General features: G+C 43.4%; 2 protein-coding genes across 2 annotated transcripts in view; one reads left to right on the top strand and one right to left on the bottom strand.

The window, feature by feature from the left end:
* Positions 1 to 2,187: 2,187 nt before the first annotated feature.
* Epm2aip1 (EPM2A interacting protein 1) lies at positions 2,188 to 9,645 on the bottom strand. The gene has a single exon (XM_059268798.1). It carries the CDS (start codon positions 9,430 to 9,432, stop codon positions 7,612 to 7,614), a length of 1,821 nt encoding a protein of 606 aa, XP_059124781.1. The 5' UTR covers positions 9,433 to 9,645; the 3' UTR covers positions 2,188 to 7,611.
* Mlh1 (mutL homolog 1) overlaps positions 9,235 to 10,795 on the top strand; it is a 45,475-nt gene continuing 43,914 nt past the window's right edge. Inside the window, exon 1 of the mRNA XM_059268797.1 lies at positions 9,235 to 9,983. Within this exon, the coding sequence (XP_059124780.1) occupies positions 9,868 to 9,983 (116 nt within the window). The 5' untranslated portion in view covers positions 9,235 to 9,867. The remainder of the gene's footprint in view (positions 9,984 to 10,795) is intronic.

Here is a 10,795-nt window from a genome sequence, read left to right as displayed (position 1 = left end):
TGTGTGTGCAGTGTCTGCCACATGTGTATTTGTGTGTGTGGGGGGGGGGTGTCTGCCACATGTGTATTTGTGTACCCTCAGAGGCCAGATGACAACACTGGATCCCCAGGAGCTATAGTTACAGAAGGTTGTGAGCTGCCCAATATGGGTGTGGGGAAGCAAATCCAGTCCTCTTAATCCCTAAATCATCCCTCCAGTCCCTTGATTCATTTCAAAAAAGAAAAATCTCTTTCCAAAGGTGCCCAAGAGATGACTCCCAGGTGCTCACCCTCAAACTGTAACAATTAATACTTTGGGTAGCAGGCAGAGAAGGGTATGCCTCCTCTGTAGTAACTAAGAGCAGGGATGAAGAGCTAGCTATTCAAACTGCCACTAAGAACGGTGTTTTGGAAGTATTCTGTAGGCTGTCTAGGCTGGATGAAAGATGGCCAGTCCTCCTGCTCACGTTCAAGGGATGGGACAAGAGTTACACACTCACCTTAAAGGAGCAGCAGAGAAAGGCCACAAGTGTTTGGGCCAGGAAATGACCATTGTTTATCACACAAAGGGTAGTTTTTATATTTATTATTTATATTATTTTGGTTTTTCGAGACAGAGTTTCTGCATGGCTTTGGCTGTCCTGGAACTGCTCTGTAGACCAGGCTGATTTCAAACTTAGAGGTCTACCTGCCTCTGGTTCCCGAGTGCTGGTATTAAAAGTGTGTGCCACCACCACCTGCCTTTTTTTTTTTAATGTGTAAGCATCGACACACTTTACCAGCCCCCAACCCACTGAACTCTTATGCTGAAATGAGACAGTACTGCATGAGTTGGAGGTATGTTGTGAGAACGTGGTTGGTACAAACAAGGAAAGGCTCTCCACTCTATGAGGACACAAGATAGCCCATAACTCAGCAGAAGCTTGTCACCAGAGTGGATCTGAAGACCATCTTGAACTTTTGAGTTTTCAGAGCTACAACAAACGTTATTTAAGACCCCAGTCAATGGTAATTAGATGTAAGTCTGAACTGTGACATTGCCTTTCAACAAGTCCTTATTTTCCCCTTATTAGCTGACACTAAGTAAACTTTTAAGAATGTTTCTTACTTTTTCATGGTCTCATGGCCTGATGTTGGTCAAATCTAAATTTAATTCTTTAAACATGTCAAGTTTCTAACACTTCGATTGTACAATAGTTATAAAAAGATGTGTAGCTTAAAAATTCTTTTTTAAAATGTACATGTTATGTGTATGATGACCATGGAGGACAGAAGAGAATATCAGATCTCTTGGAGCTGAGTTCCAGGTACATGTGAAACACCTGACGTGTTTGCTGGGACCCAGAACCAAACTATGGTCCTCTGAAGGAGCAGTAGGAGCTCTTTCCTGCTGGGCCTTGTCCAGCCCCAGGATCTAAACTCTTATTTTATAACCACTAGGAACGTACCATCAATGGCACACTTAAAGAGGTCCCTTACAGCTGTGCTATTTTAGACTTAATACAAATCCTTCTTTATCCCACTGCCTTCCTAACTCCCCGACCCTAGCTCCGAGGACCCACTTAGCCCCCAGGGACATGAACTATTAACAGTAACATCATTACATTGACAAACTCTAATCATAACACATTTCCGAAATCTGGTTTTGTGTTTTAGTATCTAAATACCTTTTAAGAGTGAGGCACAGTGCTCAGTGGGATACTTAACACATCATAAGGCAGTGTTATACCTTCTGTCAAAGCCAGTGGAATTCATGTCCTGGAAGAACATATGCTTCACATGCTTAAGGCCCTGGATTCCATCCTCAGCCTAAAAACAAAACCAATGGCAAGCTCAAACCCTCAAAACAACAAACAGCTACTCAGACTACAAAACACTGACCTCCCTCTCCAACTCATAAGCACAGCCTTCAGTCCAGAGCAGAGTAAGGAGGGGGAGAGGGGAGTAAAGACAAAATGTTAGAAGAGAAGAGACAGTAAGGAGAAGGTACGTGTGGCTACAGATCATGTAGGAACTGTCTGAATTCAGCTTCCATTCTGTGATACCAAGCCATTAGAGGTTTCTGAGTAGAAAAGTGGCGTTATCTGATAGATTTGAAAGTAAGGACCACTCTGCTTTGTAGAAAATAACCTGTAAAAAGTAACAGAAGCAAGGTTATCTGCCAAGGAATACACCCACAGTAGAAGTAACACACGTTCACTAAAAGATAGACACAAGGCTTTAATAGCAATTTTATTCATACTGACCACAAATTGGAAACAATCCAAATATTAAACATTGAATGGATAAACTGGTACAATGAACCGACTATGACACAGAGGTGAAAAATGAACTGTTACAATCCACAACATGGATTACTAGAGCAGACACAGAGAGAACAGAAGATACAAAACAGTGTATATAATTACACTTGGTATAGATTTCAAACAGGCAAAACTGACAGGCAAGGAAGGTCAGACCAGCAACTATCTGTCTGTGCAAAAGGCAAAGGGCACCTACTGGAGTTAACAGAACTATTTTCTACCTTGATCTGGTGGTGCACTTACAGGTGAATATAAAAATCCACTGAGATGGACACTTAATATTTGTAAACTTTTATCTCAATGAAAACTGACATATTTAAAATGACGTAAGTAGGGGAACAGAACCACGATAATCAGTAGTGTTATCTTCCAGATAGTTCGTTTTCCTCCAGCTGTATGGAGGGATTACACTTCTTGAACTCTGGTGTGGCCGTGGCTTTGGAGCCTCTGTTATCTGCCACACTTTCTCTTCTCATTCCCCAAAGTGAGCAGCCAACTCCTAGTGAGTAGCTACTGAGCCCCAAGCTAGGGGCATTTTAAGCAGGAATTAGTCAACTTTTCCATAACGTATTTTAGCTTGTGTTGCACACACACTGTGTCAGAACTACTCAATTCTGCAACTGCAGAGGGAGGCAGCCATGACAGTTCCTAGACAGACATGGCTATACCCCCACACTTCCTTCAGAGGATGAACCAGGACAGCCTTGGCCTGCAGGCTGTAGTCTGCCAGCCCCTCACCTACACGAAGTCCTAGACAACTTGCTACAGAAACTTGTGGAGATATTAAACGTAGTTATTCACCTCATAACAACCTTACCAATCCTGATGCAGAACTAAAATACTAAACATGTTGCTTAGTGATTAGTTGGGAGGCATTCAGGAAGATTGCAACTGGAAGATAGAAAAAAAGAATTACAAAGGGGCAATTTATATTATGGAGAGGCAAAAGTGCCCCTTGAGATGCACTGGGAGACAGAACATCTACCCTGTATTAAAGACGAAAAAATTATCTTGTGGTGGCTGTTGGCTGCATTTGACAAAATGTATAGGACATGAACTCAGTACTTGGTCAGTTTCAAGGCATAAATTAAAGATTATAAAGTACTTACAGAGTAAGATGAGGCAATTATTCAAATATGAGATAAAAAAGAGAAACTCTAACCCTAAGATTGATGAAAACCTAGTTTTACAACAAGGATCAAATCTCTGGATAACTGTCATTCCTACTACCAAGACCTCAGAGTGAATTAATTTATGTGACTTCCTAAAACTGTAAGTTCAATTAAGAGAATGATGCTAGTTCATCTTTTAAATTGGGCAAAATGGCTTCATGAAAGAGACTCGGGGTCTGGTTTTCCGACTTAAGACTGAAAAGTCCCAGTTACTTAGAAATGAAGTTCATAGAGGCATGAAACAAGAGAGCAAGGAAATACAGCAAATCGAAAAGTATATGTTAACTGGACCTCATCTGGGGCTTTTCCCCTTAGGGAGATGATGTGGGCATTCCACATGTAAGAAATTAATGAGCTGAGGATCTAGTAGCCAGAAGGGCTAAGACAACCTTCTCATAAACAAGTTTACTTACTTTGAAATTCCAGAAGAGCCAGAAATCATCTGTAAAGGAAAGTAACTACTAAATAGCATGACATTTTCTCCTAGGGTTGATGCCTACAAAAAGAAAAATGGATGTTAACTCTTATGTGGCATTTTCTTTCTCCAATACTGAAGGTAATTTTTAGATTACTGAACTCAGTTCAATCTAAGCAATTACCCAATATTTTCCTTCTGTATGTAGGTTCCTTTGGAAATCAAAAAAAAAAAAAAAAGACTATATAATGGATGTATTTAACACTACAGAGTAGATTTGTGAGTACACCTAGGTTTGACTCTTGACGTTACTACTAATTTACTAGGGTAAATTACAATCTGTTTTCTTAACAACATTCACATAATATTTGAACCACATGCTAAGCACTGCACTAAATTCAAGAAACACAACAATGAGGTCCCTAGTCACAAATAAGGTGAGTTTCATTTCTTAACTTGCAATACATGGCTAAGAGCTATTCAGTGAACAAGCAGGATGTCTATGAAGCTCAAATGAAGATTTTGAAGGTTTCAAAGGTCATAAAAAAAACCATACAAGTATTTATTTGCCCCAACATTTCTTCAAATGCCAGGCTTTGAACTATTTATTAGAGATGAAACAATGCTAGGTTAGACTTCTGTTGCAGTCTAGCAATGTCCAATCTGCAGTAAGAAATGCTAAGGAGGAAGGACAAGGGTACTTAGCAAGCGTAGATGGGCACCTGGCCTGGAGGGCACCACTGAAGCTCCTTAGATATATAAACCAAAATCTGCAAGATGAACAAGTTTATAACCTGTCTATTCTGACTGCAATGGTGAAAGCCATGGAGCAATATGAGTAGGCTGATTGAGTTTGGGGCTTGGGTGAGAGCAACTGACTGACAACTGCAAGGCCATCTGCTGACAGGAAAATGAGAGAAAGCAGGTTTGGGAGAAAGAGCTAAGATGTGGTGGGAGGCCTGTGAGAGAGCAGTGTGTCAGTGATACTAGCAACTAGGATTTAGGGGGAAATCTTCAGGAGATAAGAATTTGGAAATATCTGCAATACAGGTGGTAACTGAAGCCACAGAAAGAGATGAGATCGACTACGGAGTTAATGTAGGGAAATGAGGCAAAGGAGATTAGGCAGCCTAAAGAAAAAGCAAAGAAAGCAACCGACAGACATACTCATTCAGACTTAAAGAGGTGCCTGTAATGACTGAATACACCAGGAGCTGGTGTCTCTGCAATGCTAGGATGATTTCAAGGAGGAAAAACACTGACAAAGATACTGAAGTTGAGTGATTTGACTGGCAATATGGGAGACTGGGCAAGCAAATACTGGAACTAGCGGCACGAGAGAAATGGGGAAGGAATAGTTAAGGACACAGAGGAGTTGTTTTTTAAATGGCACTTATTTTAACTATATTCACTGATACCACAGGACCAGTAACAACTATATGTCTAAAAAGGAAAAAGGAAAGAAAAAAGACTGCCATGCAGCTAGTTATTTAATACAGAAAACAGCAAAACGCCTTAACAAGTGGTTCTCAACCTGTGGGTCATGACCCCTTCAGGTCACATATCAGATATTTACATTATGACTCATAACAGTAGCAAAATTACATTTATGAAGTAGCAACGAAATAATCTTATGGTCGGGGGGTCAGCACAACATGAACTGTATTAAAGGGCCACATTATTAGGAAGGTTGAGAACCACTGCCTTAAACAAACAAACAGAAAAACCGAAGACTAGTTACAGCAAATTCTCTATTGCTGACGGTCAATTAAAAAAAAAATTCCTTAGCTTATTACTATCTTCCCCATACTCACACAGTGGCTACATGATGCAAACTAATTTTATTATCACCTTAAGCAAAGCACGACAACTTGATAGAATACACAAGATATTAATATTTAGAGGACTAGGAACAGAAAGTAGAAGCAGCTTTCAGGATTTCCGATCATTCTCTCAAATAATAAAAGTATTTGAAGTATTTGCTGTAAAAGGTAATACACAAAGCTACTGGGAAATTACCAGTAGAGTCCTTCTGTTTTTCAGGCATTTAAGCTTATTCTTGGATAAGCAAAATGTCAATCTGATACTTGGTTTCCTCTCTGAACCGCTGGAATTAGGCTTCCCTATCAAGTATGCCATCAGCTTCTACTGGAGATTCTCCCTGTCCCTTGACATAAGATAATGTATACTTGGTGGGAGAGCATGCTGGCACTTCAGGAGGATGACTCTTCATGGTATCAGGCTGTACTGAACACCACAGGAGAGAGAAATCTTTAATCTTACATGCCAGCAGAACCCTCCAGTAAGTAAGATAATCACAAAGGTGCCCTAGGCGCTTGCCAGCAGCACACTCTGGAAGGAAGGGCTTTGGTTGAGAACCAATGATCTGACTTGGGTTCTTAGGCTCAGGTGGCTTAGGCATCCGTTCCTTCTAAATTCCTGGTTGTAATCAGGTTCCTTGAATGTAGCAGGAGATAATGTGCTCCAGTCTTTAAGACAGAAAGGAGCACGATAGCTTTTCAACTCTACTTGAGGATGGGTTACAAATCGGGTGCTGCTTTTCCACCAGGCTCACAGTGCTGAGCTTTACCGTTAAGGTTGACGTTTTCACAGTTAACATGTCTGATAACATGATAGCACAAAACCAACGTCTCTAGGAATAGGAAGTGTTACAGTCTGTGGATAAGGCTGCTTCTTCAGATTTAAATATTACTGTATACTCTCTTAACTATTCAATGTGGAAAACAGTTCTAGAGTAAATCCATTCTCAGCGCTAACAAAATCTGACACTTGTCATTTCAAAATAGTGTCTCCCTTAAGCAGTTTCTTTATAAAGCATTAATAGCCATGCAGAAAAGACAAATAAGCTAAAACCTCTCATAACTCCTGATCCTGAAGTGTAAAAGCCCTCCGACCCCCCACTGTTTTGATAGGACCACTGTTCTGTCAAGAGTAGAAAAAAGAATCACTGACTGGCAATGGTTAAGATTCCATACTTACCATGTCCTTTGATAGACGAGCTGAAAAAACTGCCCCTAGTTGTGAAAAAAATAAGGAGCAAACCTCCAAAAATCATTTATTCTTAATTCCTGATAGTAAGAGGCCTCCCCAATCAAAACCTTAAAGTAATTCTTGCTGCTTCATCTGTAACATCACCATCAACTGGGTAGGTGGGGCTGGGGGCTGAAACTCTGCCAGTATTTACTTCAGGCTCAGAAATATGCTTTCAAAAATAATCCTAAATTCTGTTAGCTTGACAAAATACCTCCACTGTGTATATGTTTCTTTTCAGAAACTTAATTTGCTGTGTGAGTTTCTGTAAACTGACTCAAATACACTTTTAAGGAGTTGGTCATTTCAAACCATGTATCACACTTTTTACACCGTGTCAAAATAAGAGCTGAAACTTTTGGCATGTATCTCCAGAACATCTTAAAACCAGACTTCTAGTTCAACTTACAATATCAATTCTAAACTTGTTGAAAATCAGTTATAACATAAAAGTAAAAGGCAATGACATTTCTATTAAACTAAGTTTTTTAAAGGTGGTATTCTTATGTTTCAGTTCCATGTTGCCAAATGAGATGGGGAAAAGGCAACCTGTCAGAAAAGATTTCAGTGTTTATCAATTTCGACATCTTGTAAGAAGCTCAATGCTTCCCAACAATCCAAATTAGTAAATGTGAAAAGAAAATCAAACTCATTTTTCCTTCTCAAATTGAATCTTGTTGTACTACAAAGGCTTATGAGTCATTTCTTTCTCTCACAAGATCATCCCAACGAGGATCCATTTCAGTTGTGGCAACTCGAAACAGGGCTTGGAGATGCTCATCGGTCAGTGGCTGGCTCAGTGTGTGTTGGTTTCGAGTTAAATATGAAAAAGCCTTATCACAGATTTGGTTACTGTCAAACAAGGATGCCACCTTATAGGCAACCCCTTTGATAATTGGGTAAGCTTCAGCAGACAATCCAGCATAAAACTGTCCCAAGTCTTTGACTCTGTATTCATTCCACAGGTCAGTGTTGGACTGAAGTTTTGTCAGCTCCACTCTCACGGAAATAGGCGCATATTCGGGCTTAAAGCTAAATGGATTTGCAAAAAGTTCCAAGTCCTTCTTAATGAACCTGAGGTCCTTAAAATGCCTCTCGAAATCTTTCTGTAGGCGGGAGATCACCATCTGATACCTGTCAGGATCAAATATTTTTTGATCTTCCTTAAACTGCTGTCTAAGCTCATCAACGATGATGCTGAAGGCAGGAAAGTCTTCTAGATCCACTTCCTCCATATGTCTCTGAAGTGAACTCAGCTTACCCTCAAAGACGCAGATTCGTTCAAAGGCAGCGGCGGCAAAGACCTTACTGATCTGCAGTTCTTCACTGATCTCTCGAAGATAATCCATCATATCTACCAGGAAGCCAAAGTCACAAAGCCACTGCTTGTCTGAGAAGTGGACTGTTGTCGCCCCCACTGAAACCAAGAAGGCCTCTATTTCTTTTCTTAGTGAAAATATCAGTTTTAACGTCTTGCCTCTTCTCAGCCAGTTGTTCAAACACCGTCCGTTAACCCTTTCACCGTGTTCTGCTTCAGACTCAGTCAGTAAAGGCTGAAACTCTGGTCGTCTAACACCTCGGGTCTTAATCATAACTACCCACTCAGATATGGTATTTATGATCTGATTAATATCAACATCGTAAGAACTCAACAGTTCCAAGTGCAGAAATCCCGAATAGTGGATAACGTTCCAACAGTTGGGGCTCACGGCCTTTTCTCTCATGTAAGAGACCAGTCCCGAGTTCTCACCAATCATCCTTAAGGTGTGGGTCGTGGTCAGTCCAACCATTCGCTGTAAGCTGAGTCCTGCTGTCTGCAGGGCCTCCAGAATCGCGGACATGAGGGCCCCAACACTGAAGTGATGAGTCAGGTTGATAATTGTCAGAAGATCTTCCTGCACCTCCAGGTCGCGGCCGACGCCACGGATGAAGACCAGGAGGTAGTTCTCATAGGCCACAAAAGCCTGGTCATCCAAAGCAAGAGAATAGGCCTTAAAGTCCCTGGCCCGGTTAAACAGCTGGCTACGGAGATTGCTGTCAATGCTCAGAATCCTCTGCCGTGTGATCTCTGGAGATAAATCAATGCCTTCCAGGACGCCGACGTGATCCGGCAGCACCTCTCTCAGCAACACCTCCATGCACTGGTGCACGAAGTCTCCCTCACCCCAGCCGCGACCCTTCAAGGCCAAGAAGCGACAGAGGCCGAGGCCTGCCCGTGTCGCTCTCTCCTCCGGAGTGAGCACGGAGGCTAAGGACATGTCGCCCTGACGCAGACGCTCCACCAGGGCCGCGCGCTCCGCGTCCCCTACAAACCGTTCGTAGAATTCGTGTTCGGCCTCGTAGTGGCGTCTCACGTCGCGTTCGCGGGTAGAGGCGACCAGGCGGCGACACACCAGGCACAGGGCCCCGTCGCCCTCCGCAGGCTCCACCACCAAGTAACGCTGGGTCCACTCGGGTCGGAACACAAGGGCCTCGTCGACTTCCATCCTAATCCTCTTGGGCGTCATCCACATACTGCGGGAGGCCACAAGATAACGGCGAGCTCAGAGGCCGCAGCAAACGGGGAGGAGCCCGACGAGCGCCAAGCACCCCCTGGGTTCTGCGCCAGATCACCCGAGCAGCGGCGAACCAGCCTCCGCCAAGGCGCCTCCGTTCCTATTGGCTGGAGATTTCGTATTCCCTTAGCTCTCGGGAATGAACCAATAGGAAGAGCGGACCGTGAACTTTGACGCGCAAGCGCGTTGCCATCTCGCCTAGTGGGCGGCCGCTGTTTCGGGCGGGACAGAGACCTAGGAACTGACGTGTACACGCATTTGACTGGCATTCATGCGGCCCAATCATCACTTGTCGCTGGGAAGGCCGTGCAGGTCGGCGTCGGCCGAAGCTGGAGGAAGGACGTGAGCGTGAGGAGCCGAAGTGATTGGCTGACGGCGAGCTCTGGCGCCAATATGGCGTTCGTAGCGGGAGTTATTCGGCGTCTGGACCAGACGGTAGTGAACCGCATCGCGGCGGGGGAAGTTATCCAGCGGCCGGCCAATGCTATCAAAGAGATGATTGAAAACTGGTACGGAGGGAGCGGAGCCGAGTTCCCTGAAGGCGGCACGGGCCGGGCCGGGCCGACCCACCTGCTGCGGTCGGCCTCCGCTGGCACAGGGACCCTGAGCGCGCCTGGCCGGCCTCCCGCTGGCAGGGGGTCCTCCCGGCTTCCGCGAGACCCGTTTGGGTCGCAAGTAGAGGAAGCAGGCGTAATATTGAGTTAATGGTACCTTCCCGAAGGAAGCTGCTTAACTTCACATCGCATACGCAGAAGATGCGCAGCTGAAGATGTGTATTCGAATGTTTAGGGTGGAAAGATAAACAATCTTCAGAGTATGCCGAGTTTATCGTTCATTCTCGGAAGAGTCCGTACACATCCAAGGCACAGTTCCTTTTGAGTTTTATTCGAAATTATTGGCGTTTTAGATCAGGCCAGTGAACATGGGGCTTTTTTCTGACTCCTAATTGTCAAATTAGTGACCCCAGTTAGTGTTCTAGGGGGTGGCATTTGTTGCTTCTGGGACTTAAACCCGTCACGTTGTGGAGGGGAGAGGTTAAAAATGTGGACAGAAAAGGGACTGTGAAGAGTATACCTCAAAATAGACATACCACCAAATATGTTCAAAAAGGACATCCATAGAGTACATAAACACTGTCAGATCCTTGTGTTCGTATCAAGTGATGTTAGCGAAGCCCATACTTCAGTTACAAAAAAAGAAAAGATTTCTCCAGTGAGGAATAGCAGTCTTGTAGAAGTTCACTGAAAACACAACCCGTTCAGAGCAATGGTACTGTGACAGGGAGAAAAGGAAGGAGTGAAGAGGTAACCAAAAGAAGTAG

This window comes from Peromyscus eremicus, chromosome 7 (assembly GCF_949786415.1).
Source record: "Peromyscus eremicus chromosome 7, PerEre_H2_v1, whole genome shotgun sequence".
In the NCBI taxonomy this organism is placed as follows: Eukaryota; Metazoa; Chordata; class Mammalia; order Rodentia; family Cricetidae; genus Peromyscus; species Peromyscus eremicus.
This window is presented reverse-complemented; position numbering and strand designations above follow the sequence as displayed.

Coding starts and splice junctions, on each gene's coding strand:
- Epm2aip1 (XM_059268798.1), bottom strand. CDS start 9,432: ATGTGGATGACGCCCAAGAGGATTAGGATGGAAGTCGACGAGGCCCTT.